We start from the raw sequence: 12,147 nt of genomic DNA, 5'->3' as shown, positions 1-12,147 counted from the left end.
CCTGATGGATGAGAAGCTTAACATGAGCCAGCAGTGTGCTCTTGCAGCTTGAAAGGAAATGGTGTCCTGGGCTCCATCAGCAGAGGGGTGGCAGCAGGGACAGGAGGTGATTGTCCCCCTCTGCTCTGCTCTTGTGAGGCCCCATCTGCAGTGCTGTGTGCAGGTCTGGAGCCCCTGGTACAGGAAAGGCAGGGAGCTGTTGGAGAGGGTCCAGAGGAGCCACAGAGATGAGCAGGGGGCTGCAGCAGCTCCACTACAAAGACAGGCTGAGGGAGCTGGGCTTGTTGAGCATGGAGAAAAGAAGGCTGCGGGGTGAGCTCAGTGCAGCCTGCAGTACCTAAAGGGAGCCTGCAGACAGGAGGGGAGTCAGCTCTTGGAAAGGGGAGATGACAGCAGGACAAGGGGAAATGGTTTGAAATTGAGGGAGGGCAGCTGGAGGTTGGATGTGAGGGGGAAGTTGTGTGCTGTGAGAGTGGTGAGGTGCTGGAACAGCTGCCCAGAGAGGCTGTGATGCCCCATCCATGCCTGGAGGTGTTCAAGGCCAGGTTGGATGGGGCCCTGGGCAGCCTGGGCTGCTGTGAAATGTGGAGGTTGGTGGCCCTGCATGGCACAGGGGGGTTGGAGCTTCGTGATTCTTGAGCTCCCTTCCAACCTGGGCTGTTCTGTGATTCTTTGAGCACTGAGTTCTGCTTCCTGAAAGTGTTGTCGTATTGAATGTAATGAGGGAGGTGGGATTTTGTCGTGTGGTCTTGCAGAAATAAGTGTGTCTCTGGTGGTATCTGCTGTGCAGTGACTCGATAGGCATGTCCTGGGTTTGGTTGTTTTTCAGGCTCTGTTTATTTTCTGAGCAGTATCTTGTTTTGCACGTGTTCTTACTGTGGAACAACTGGAGCCTTCTGAACGTGTTTTTACTACCAAAATATGCGTGTTACGTAAAGATCCATTGAGTCAGTACAGCCAAACCTCTGGATTGTCCCAGTGGTGCACGTTAGAAGGAAGCCTCTTGCAGTCCTGGCTCTTTTTCTCTCAGCTTGTAGCATTTGCAGGTACAACAGTTGGGCCCTTGATTTTATACTTAACAATTTCTCCCAGTCCAGATGTCGTAGAGGCTCAGACTTTGTACTGTAGCTCCTGTGGGTCAGATTGGTGCTTGCACAGTGGTTCTCAAGAACTGTTTGGTGCAACATGTAGCTGCTGCTTTTAAGGGCCAAATTACTTAAAAGCCCAAGAAATCAGGTCAGAATGGATTCCCGTGTTAGCTGTGGTGCGTTGTTCCATGCTAGCTAACGGCGTTGTGCTCAGAGCCTGAGATCACTGTATGCACCCTCAGTCATTCCTCCTGCTTTGTTCCTACACTCAGTGTTTTACCAGACATCCTCTCCCTGTTTTTTCACATCTTCCAGTCAGAGTTCAGGTGAATTCTCTGTAGAATAGAATATATGGAGTAAGTGTACTGTCCTGGATACACAGCACCTGGTTTGTGCAGCAAGTGCATAACTGGCTCTGTTTTGTCAGGGTCTCACTATGAAATCATTTTCTCTGCTAGGATGCTTCGGGCACAACTGCTCTTACAGCAGGGAGTGCTGCAGTGAAGATCTCTTGTGGTGCTGCAGGTGGGGTCATTTCAAGTGCAAGGCCTCGGGGAGTGCAGCCTCAACCAGAGACAGAGAGCCAGCCAGGAAAGCACACGGGACTGCAGTACTTAGGCTTGTTTTCACCGTGTGAAACAGATCTCTCTGGAGCTGGAAGAGGGCTGAGTGCTCTCTGCTTGTCCTCGTGATTTTTAGGTACTCCTGCACTCCTCATAAAGCCGAGGGAAATGCAGCACGAGCTGTTCAGACGTGAACTGAAGTTCGTTTTCTTGGTGGCACTGACTTGTGTTATTACAGCACGTGATCTGAAACAGCAAACAGGCTTTTTGCATCTTCTCACCTCTTGTACCTCTTGCTCTTGGTGTTTGTGAGGGGCATCTCAGAGGGCTCCTTCTCTGGGAAGCATGGTTGCAGCTCGTTTCCTAGCTGGTTACTAATGCTGGAGCAGTGCTCTTCGGAGAGAAGCGAGGCAGGACCTTAACTTGGCACTTCCTGGTGTTCCATTGTTTGTGAATTCAGCTCTCCTGTTCAGGAAGAACGTGAAAAGTTCCTGTATTATTGAAAACCTGCGGGCTTAAATAAGTGTTTTCATGGAGTGATTTTGGCTTTCTGGTGGCTGTTTTTTGTTTTTTTTTTTCTTCAATAGTACCCAATCATGCAGACGCTTCAGCTGCAGAGCAAGGCAGTGCAGACTCCAACCCTCACAGTTAAGTGGGAGCATCTATCCTGGGGTACAGCATAAGGGCTCACACGTTTGGCTGTGCTCTCTGCACCCTGCCTGGTGCCTTGGTTACCCACTCCAATATAACCAGCCCTGCTCCCACATTTGCAGCAACTGAATGGTTTGTTTGTCTTGCTCTTGAAACCACGTGCAGAATGTCAATGTGGGGATGTAAGATTACTGTTCTGAGGCAATTAAAATATCATTTGTCTGGGGGAAGGTAGGGAATTCCCCTGGACTGTTATTTATGAGTCTATTGGCTATAGTTTGAGATCCAGCTTTCCTGACTAAGGCTGCCAGGGAAAACAGTGTATAGATTCACTCTGGAGGGTGTTGTAGACCAAGGTGGCTGTTGGGTTGGAGTGATTTCCAGTGGGAGAACAATTTGGGGCCAGGCGAGTTGCTGCAGCCCTCCAGCTTGTGTGAGTGGGTGCTGCAGCCGCCTGCTGCAGGCTGTGTGCTCCAGCTTAGCCTTGGAAATGGAAGCAGCAATTCACCTCCACGGAATGAGAGAACTGCATTATCCTGCTGGCCATTAAAGGGAAGTGGTCCTCTGCTTATGTCACACCGTGCTTGCCAGTTGGGAGGCTTGTATTCCAATACATGCTTTGCTGTAGGCCTCCTGCACTGCACTGTGCTTTTGGTACCTTCCATTCTCGTGCCTCAGATGGAGTTTGATGCTCTGATCAGTTTTCTGGCTTTCAGGCACCTCCAAGAATTGTTCCAGCCCTTGTCCATGTTGTGGCCGTGGCTTTTCATTGCCACAAGTTTAAGAGCACCTTAATTCAGTGCCCTGCCAGGCTGTTCAGTTCTCCTTTCCTGGTTTTCCTGTGGTACGTTGGGGCTTCTTTGTTCACAGGTCACCCAGTACTCACTAACAGGGTCAGGAATAATTGCATGCTGCTCATTCTGTGAGCAAATAGCCGTGGAATTACAATGATGGCTTTCTATGCATCTTCAGCAGAAATCTGCCTTGGCTTGAAATTTCCTTGCGACCATAAAGGGTAAACAGTTTTCAGTTGAAAAGAAGTGCCAAAAAAAGACTAATTTTTACAAATTCTTTGGGACAGGTTCAGCAACAGGTTCACCCCAACCTGTCAGCAAAGGAAGATTCCCTCTACTACATTGAGGAGTTGATACTTCAGCTGCTAAACAAGCTATGCATCGCCCAGCCACGCACAGTCCAAGATGTAGAGGTAAGATGAGCTACTGGAAAACGAGTGCTTGCTCCCAGAATCACTGGGAGGAACAAAGGTATTCTGAGCAGTGCAGCTTGAAGTTGAAGCAAGGTGAATCTGAAGAGCAGAGCTTAGTAGGGCTGTTTTTCTAAACTATTAAACAGTATTCAAGTCTCATTAAGCAAGTTCAACTGGAAATTAACTTTCTTATACCATAGATCAGAATAGAAATGGTGGGAATTCTTGCCTTCAGCATTGTTTTTAAAAATGCAGAGTACTTTGGAGGATTCTCTGCTGCTTGAATACGTTTGGACCTAAGAGTGAAAGGGTGTTGTAATGATTTTTTTTCCCCACTCTTTGACATTATGCAGAAAAAAGAAATGTTGTAATGAAAGGTTAGGCCTGGACTGCGAGCTGAGGGGATGGAGCTGTGTGTTCCTGGAACTCGCTGAGGCTCGTGTAATATTGCAGCTGTCTGCTTTTGTGTCATCAGTTAAAAATGAGAGCTTTCATGGAGCGTACAGCACAGAGGGAGAAAGTGCTCTCATGTAGCTGTGATCCATTATAGCTTTGCAGAGTATTAATTTTGCATCAGTCTGCGTGGCAAGGATTTTCAGCCTCAAACGAAATGAAGTCCTCAAGCACTGTGCTATACGTGCCTCGTGGAAATAAACATTTGCAAAATTAGTGCCTGAGGAGTTCTAGATCCTTACTGGATGCAATAATCACCCTTTATTCAACATTGACTCCATTCATTAATAATTAAGTTTGGTTTATGATTAATATAATACTGATGCATAAAGATTATAGTATGACTAAATAAAACTTAACAGTCCCCTAATAGCTCTCAGGATTGTTACTGCTTTGAGTGTGGGTTAGATGTGAAGCTGAGAAGTTCTGTGCTCTTTCTCCAGCTGTCAGAGATCGTATCCTTCAGTACACAGGACAACTTGAGAGGGCACTGATTACTTTATGCACCTACTCCATCGTTTTCTGCTCCTGAATTGAGGGATGATTGAGTACTCTGTGTGCATCTGAGTTCATTTTTGGTTAGGTACTTGTGTGCTCCACAAATTGCTGTGTGCAGGAGTGCTCACAGGCCTGTGAGGGAACTGGCAGCTCTCTGAGCTGTGGTTATAGGTGTCACAGCAGATGCTAAATCCTTTGTGTTGTGTTTCAAACATACCTGGCGTTTTAAAGCTGCGAGTAATAAGACAGTGTTACACTTGGCACTGTAACAGTTCTTTAGTATAGAAACACAGCTCTGTCTAAATAGTGGTAAGATATTCCCCAGGATCTTATTGTTCAGTAGGTCAGAAAATCCAGATCCTTTCAGAGCAGGGAAAGTAGAATTGAGTGTTGTGTTATGGTTTGGTGGTGAAGTTGCTGACCAGCAGGCATCTGAGAGCTGCAGGTGAAGGCTCCTGGCTCAGCTCCTGCTGTTTTAAGCTGTTAGGAGATGATGTGAGAGTTACAATCTCTAAAGTTTATCATGCAGCTATTTACTTAACAGCCTGGGATTAAGGGAACTATTTGTGCACAATACTAAACCTAAGCATTTGCAAGATGGAGATCAGAAATCCCAAGTTATAAACATTTTATAAATAGTAAAAACCCTGCAAATGATCTCCAACAAAACACTGGCAAAATCCTGGTGCAGGCAATACGTGCCTTGTCGAAGGACATCCAAATTCCACGTTGTACCTGTTTACATGTGCTTTCTGGTAGCTTTTCAAGGGAAGCTCATCTCAGTGAGAGCAGCCTGCAGTGTCGGGCTGCTGCCCAGGAAGGATTGCAGTGCATTCATCTGGCACAGGCAGCTGGCACGGAGGGCTGCCTGTTGGATGGCCATGGGCAGATGCTAGAAAGCTGCCTCTAGAAAGACCTCAGGCTTCCTCTTCCATTTCAGAGTATGTGCTGCAGTACAATAGTGAGCTGTGCAACAGCTTTTGGGGTTAAAATCAGATAATCTGCTGCAACCAGAATGCAGTTGCAGCATCCTGGAAAACAACTTGCTTGTCTTGTTATATGCTGGCTATTTAGTTTAGAGAAAATCTGTTTTTCCAGAGTCACTTAAGAATCAGCCATCAGAGCTTGGATTAGACTAATTCTTCCAGCAGTCCACTCCTACCTCATAGGGGCTGCTACTGCAGCAGGAAGCCTGGAGAGCTTGTGGAGAGCAGGACAAGGGTTTTACATGTGTTAGCATGGGATTGCTAACGCATGGAACTGCAGCCCAAAGCAGTCAGCTCTCTTACAGAGGGGTCATCCTGCTGTTCATATGCAGGTGGGGAAGTGTGAATCCATATAAAACTTATAAAACTTAAAAACATATAAAATGGCCTGAAATTGCAAAGTGCAACAGGGAAAGATGCTCCTGCACAGTGGAGCACAAAGTGCTATGGGAAACTTTCATCAACTGCAGCTCTACTCACAGAACCACAGAACGGCCCGGGTTGGAAGGGACCTCAAGGATCACGAAGCTCCAACCCCCCTGTGCCATGCAGGGCCACCAACCTCCCCATTTCACAGCAGCCCAGGCTGCCCAGGGCCCCATCCAACCTGGCCTTGAACACCTCCAGGGATGGCTGGGGCACAGCTGGAAGATCTGTGCTTGCTTTTCATTTCTGCCCCGAGCTTCACCTGATATAGTATAAGCTGCATCCTTTTATGAAATAGGAACAATAACAACTTGTTTTCTTCATTTAGGTTGTGAGCTGTTGAGTGCTTCCTGATGTTTATATTTTGGTCTCAACTGCAGTGTCTTACAGTTCATGTGATCTTCATAGAGCAGGAGCTGTTGTAGGAGATGGGAAGTTCCTTGTGCTTGGGGCTGGAAGGTTGGTTGGGGTTACTGAAGGAGATAATAATAAGAAGTATTGCAAACACTGCGGAGGAGGATAATTAACCACACTGCAGGGGAAGTAATTTGTTGTTTTGTTTTTTTAACTTCTCCTTGATTAATGTAGTTCATGTGAGTGTGTCTGTTTGGACAGGAGCGTGTTCAGAAGACGTTTCCTCATCCCATAGACAAATGGGCAATTGCTGATGCACAGTCTGCCATAGAGAAACGGAAAAGAAGAAACCCACTCCTGCTGCCTGTGGACAAAATACACCCCTTATTAAAGGTACTTAATGCAACAGTTGATGACTGCTGCTTCTGCACACCATGCACCCCAGCTGTTGCCCTCCAGCATAACCTCTAAAATTATTTAATTTGTGTAGAATTAGGTAAGTTTCTCATGTTGGCAGGAAGAGTAAGTAGTCATCACAGACCAGGTCAAATACATGGTAGTGTGGAGTGCATATAGATTCCTGAATTCATCTAATGGGTTGATCTACTTTGAAACATAATAATTTGTTTGGGTTTTATTTATGTTAAAAACTAACTCAAATACCTTACCCACTTCAGTAGCACTGTTTTGATGGCTTCATTTGTTTCAAAATGCTGCAGAAACCAAAAGAGGAGAGAACAAGTAGATCCTGTTCCCTGTGTGCTGTAGACTAAGATGTGTATCACCACCCTTTCAGTTAGTGTTAAATATCACTGATACCTTTGTTTTAAAATCTGTGCATCTGCAGTGATGTTACAGAAGAGCAGATACAGACATTATTGTTGCTGTGAGCAGTGTGACCATCTCTGTTTTCAGATGTCAGTTATAACAGATGTAGAGCTTCTTACTTGCAGTCAAGATTTCGTGCCACATGGTATCTATTTATATTGTGCACATGGGGATCTTTTTTTTTTAATGATGAAACAGCACTCTGATATATTTTTTTTTAGGCCAGCGTTGAAACACTTTCAGGTCTGTGCTGAATCAGTAGATTGATGCTGATTCAAACATTGCACTTTTTGTATTTCTTTCTCTGTTTTTGTTTCTGGTTCGTAGCCTAAAAGATGTTTCTCTCCAGTGATGCGTGTGCCAGAGTTTCCAGCTGCATTCAGAAAACGTGATCTGGGCATAAGCAGAAACCAGAGCAATTTTCAGGCACGGTTCCTGTGCTCTGACACACAGTGTCTCAGTTTGTGACAGTTAATGAGATGGAAGAGAAGTTAGGAAAGATAACAGCGTTCTGTAAGACCTCTCAACAACGCTGGTTTCCTTTTGTGAAATCTGTGTCAGACATGTGTGGATGCAGGTACAGAGCATGTTTGGTTTTTTAATAGAAGTCACGTCCAGTATTGAAGTTCCTCCAGTCAGGATACAGCAAATAGCACAAGGAAGCATTTGCAAACGTTTACTTTGAGGCTGTCGGTCAAATTTCCTTTTGCTATCCTTTGCCCCTGCTATCATATTGCTGTAAATTATCAACGCAGACAGGATCAATGTTGGTAGAAAACAAAATGTGTTAATGTCATTCCAAGTGAACTTTTAGAGTAAATAGCATTTTTCCTCTTCTTTTCAATTTGTAGGAGGTCCTAGGTTATAAAGTAGATTACCATGTCTCTCTGTATATTGTGGCTGTCTTAGAATACATCTCAGCTGATATTTTAAAGCTGGCTGGAAACTACGTTTTCAATATACGACACTTTGAGATCTCCCAGCAGGACATTAAAGTATCCATGTGTGCTGATAAGGTAAGGAGGGGCACTGAAACAGTCCTCTGGACAGGCAGGGATTTTTTAGAGGGTATCTCTGAAGTGGCGTAGGAGGGGAGTCTCACTTAAATGCAGAAGCATTGCTCTTTATTTGTGCCAGAACTGTCCCAGTAGAGACGTCACCTTAACTTGAGCCTGTTTGGGATCAGTAACACTTCTTAACAAATAAATATAAGGACAGAAACAGTTGTCTTCTGTTTCTCAGCTGCTACTGTACTCATGATGTCGTTTTTCATGACAACTGTTTCCTTCTTTATAATACTGAACAGATCTTCAGTTTTCCATCTTCATTAATATGAGAAACGTTTTCATTGACTTTTATCTTTCACGGGAGGGTTTTGTCCAAACCTAGGCAGTATGCCTTGGTTTCAGAGTTGGTTCTGTATGAATTGTAACTTGTTTTCTAGGTTGTACTAACTTATAAAGGGAAAAATGGCTTTGGCAGCTGTTCCAGCCTTTTGCTGCCAAAGTTTAAATATTACTCCCTTGTGAAAGTGATCACAGAAAGTATTGTATTAAAAACTCAAAGGATTTCTCTGAACACACTGAAATAGCTGAGCTTGAGCCAAGAGTTAGAATCAGGCTTGCATGTAATTTTTTAACATTTCTTTGCTAGGTTTTGATGGATATGTTTGATCAGGATGACATTGGCTTGGTTTCTCTCTGTGAAGACGAACCTTCTTCTTCTGGGGAACTCAATTATTATGACCTAGTGAGAAATGAAATTGCAGAAGAAAGGCAATATCTCCGGGAGCTGAATCTGATCATAAAAGTATTTCGGGAAGCTTTCCTCTCTAACAGAAAGTTGTTCACACCTAACGTAAGTCCTTTAGTAGGTTATGGATATGTAATGCTAGTTTCACCTTTAGTAGCTGTAACACACCGATTTTACATTGACCACATTGGAAGTAAAATTGAATATGGTTTATTGTATGTCAGTGTGTAACAGCTGTTGACTGTATGTGCAATAAGAGGAGGAAATTGCCACCACTAGAATGCAGAGTGCTGTTCTCAGAGTGGAGTTTAATGGATGAGATTCCTGGTCGGATGCCAGAGATGGCTGGTGCTTCCTGGTCCTGTAGGTAATAGTTACACTTCTGCTTAACACAGAAGTTGTCTACCAAGTGTGCAGGGAATGCAGATGGATCCCTGAACCAATGTTTGAAGTCTACTCCAGGGCATCCTTTCTGTGGAAACTGCAAGTAAAACTGCCCTTGGCTTCAGGCTCACTAGCACGTGACTGACTGTAAAGGAAATCGCTGTTTGATAGATGGTTGAACTTGGTATTTGAAATGATATTTGTGGCCAGTTGTTTTTTCAGGATGCTGGTCCTAAGGGAAAAGCACAGCTCATATAACTGAAGTAATAGTAATGAGAGACGGGTGAATCCTTTCATGGGGGGGAAGAGAAGGGGGCCAGGGCAGCAAAGCCTGATCTGGGTTTCCAAGATGGTTCCAGAAGGTCGTAAGAATTGGCAGCAGCAGTCATTTCCATTGCTGCTCAATGTGGAGGTCACTCAGTAGCTGATAGGACATTGGAGTGTTATGCAGATATGGGGACAGAATTCAAACGGAAAACCCAGGAGAAAGGAATGATGATTTGGAGCTGAGGAGCAGTCTTGTGTTATTGGGGAATGGAAAGACTTGGATTGATTGTTTCCCTGAAGAGCTTGCCGTGGTGTAGAGCTGGCAGGAGGTCAGATTTAGCTGCACGGTTAGGATAAAAGCAAAGTTTTGGGAAGTGTGTTTCGGAGGGGTCACAAGAAGAAATGCAAGTTGTTGTATAGGTGTGTGTGTTTGTGGAGTGTGAATTTGAAGTCTAAAAGTAGGATTGGGAAAAGGAAACAGGCAGCTCCTCTGTACCCAGGTAGTATTTTGCTGATGTAGCCAAGTAACGTCTTTAGTTTTACCTGTGGTTTTGAGGCTCTGACCTTGGAGCAACTTGAAATTGCCTCCTTCCTGTTGTGTTCTGAGAGAAGAACCAACAGAGGGGAAAACATCAGCTGCAAATTGTGGCTGAGAAGGACATTTGTGTCCAAAGCACTGAACAGGCTGTACCAGGACTGCTGCTGCTCTTCCTGGGAAGGATGATGTGCTTTCTTTTGCTGAGGTGAGAACTGTGCAAAGCTGGATGTGCCCGGACAAGTTTGCAGGCTGGGGAGGCCATGAAATTTAACTTTCTTCCATCTCCTCTCCACTTCCCTCTTGTTTCAGACTTCTTAGAAAGGCTCTGGTATTTACAGAAGCAAGGTAAGTGATTCTAAACGCTACTAAGACACATTTTGTGTTTGCAGGACATTGATGTGGTGTTCAGCAACATTTCAGATATTCATGAGTTGACAGTGAAGCTTTTGGGATTGATTGAGGATACTGTTGAAATGACTGATGAGAGCAGTCCTCATCCTCTGGCTGGCAGCTGCTTTGAGGATCTTGCTGAGGTACAGATTTTGTTTTGTTTTGCTTTTAATGTTTTCATTTGGGGTTTGTTAGGGTTTGTTTTTAATCCCGTAGTTTTGTTTTCCAAGTAAACATTTGGTCGCGACTCAAACCTCTCCAATAAGCGCATGAGTAGTGGCTCTTTTAATAAGTTCAGAATAGAGGCCTTCCCTAGCTGTTCTTTAATAGGTAAACTAAATGTGTTTTCTACCTGTCATAGGCACTGTATCAAGCAGGTAAGCACAGAACTGAAATCTTACTGTGGAGTGGGAATTAATTGTTCCAGTTCTGCAGGGATGTGGATTTGAAAAGCCATTGTCTGGGATTGCTTACTAGAAGGTGGTGGTGCATTGATTTCTGTAGCCCTTGGTGTCAGGCCCAGTGCTGCCCAGGCATTGTAGCATCTGAACACAGCTCTGTGAGATGAGTGACTTGAACTGCTCAGACAGAGATTTTGGGATGAGGTGTTCTGACCTGAAAGAGAGAAAGATGAACCGCACAGCGAATGTGAAGCCCGTGGTTTGTATTAAAAGTACTGTGTTTGAGTAAACTAGAATCTTCTCTATTTCATTTGAGTTATGTCTTATTAAGTATGGAGTATGTCTGATTTTTGGCATTGGAGGAATGCATGAACACACCGGTACCTTTTGGAACATAATTACTTTATTGGGAGTGTGACGAACTCGTGTCCTTCAGCCCGTGTGCTTTTCACTTAGCAATGTTCACAGAGATGAATTTCACTGGTTTTAGTTAGCTGCTCGTGTGATGTCACTTCAGAAGCCCAGTAGAATAGGTCTGTCTGAGTTCTTGAGATGTTAAAGTCTGTTTGCTGGTACAATCATAAGCATTTGAGCAACAAAATGAAGTAGCTATTCCATTGAAACTGAAAAAAGAACTTAACATTTGGACAAACACAGCACAGTCATGGGGAACGTACGTATCTGCTTATTGCAAAAGCTGCTCTTAGGCAGCCTGTGCTTTATGGGGAGCATCTTTGTAAGTAAAAATCTGGTTTGTTTTTTATTAACTGAGAAGCTTTACTAGGCAGTGAGGAATGTTGTTTGTCAAACTCCTTATGCAGTTGATAAGTTTGAATTTAATAGTTCAGTGAATACAGAAGATCTGCTTAACTGTACTGTTCATTTGATGATCTCACATGTAACGATCATCTTTCTGTGGACATGTGTCAAAGGGATTGGTTAAGAGATTAGAAAGTGCAGTGTGTTTACTTGCTCTGCCTCATTGCCAGGCTCGTTTGCTTAGTGTTTCCATTGTAAAGGTTCTTCAACTTATCTGAAAGGATAATTAAAAACAAACAGCCCTTGCAAGCTGGAATTTTCCTGCTTTGTTTTTCTGCATCAGTCCCCTGGAAGGTTTCAACATAAATATTTTGGTGTTTCTGAGACAAGGTGGTATGGGGAGAATTTTTCCCTGATGTGAAAGAAATGCAAAAGCATGGTGCCTAATACAAGTGAAAATGGATAGTTGCTGGTATGATGGTAAAATTGTTTTGTTGTTGTTGTTTTTTTAACTTGACCTTAACTTTCACAATCCTGGGTACCACAGTTCTTTGTTATTGCCTTAAATAATCTCTTTAGTGATATTCAGCTTGTGACAGAAT

The 12,147-nt window shown here is 44.0% G+C and overlaps 1 protein-coding gene across 2 annotated transcripts in view; it reads left to right on the top strand.

Moving 5' to 3' along the window:
- Positions 1 to 12,147, top strand: part of SOS2 (SOS Ras/Rho guanine nucleotide exchange factor 2) — a gene marked incomplete at both ends in the record, with an annotated part of 48,566 nt that overhangs the window by 6,782 nt on the left and 29,637 nt on the right. For both annotated transcript variants that reach the window (XM_079536712.1, XM_079536711.1), the window contains 5 exons: positions 3,384 to 3,509; positions 6,488 to 6,619; positions 7,906 to 8,070; positions 8,708 to 8,911; positions 10,385 to 10,528. In XM_079536712.1, the coding sequence (XP_079392838.1) occupies positions 3,384 to 3,509; positions 6,488 to 6,619; positions 7,906 to 8,070; positions 8,708 to 8,911; positions 10,385 to 10,528 (771 nt within the window). The remainder of the gene's footprint in view (positions 1 to 3,383; positions 3,510 to 6,487; positions 6,620 to 7,905; positions 8,071 to 8,707; positions 8,912 to 10,384; positions 10,529 to 12,147) is intronic.

The sequence above is a fragment of the Tetrao urogallus genome, assembly GCF_951394365.1.
Source record: "Tetrao urogallus genome assembly, chromosome: 6".
Taxonomy (NCBI): domain Eukaryota; kingdom Metazoa; phylum Chordata; class Aves; order Galliformes; family Phasianidae; genus Tetrao; species Tetrao urogallus.
This window is presented reverse-complemented; position numbering and strand designations above follow the sequence as displayed.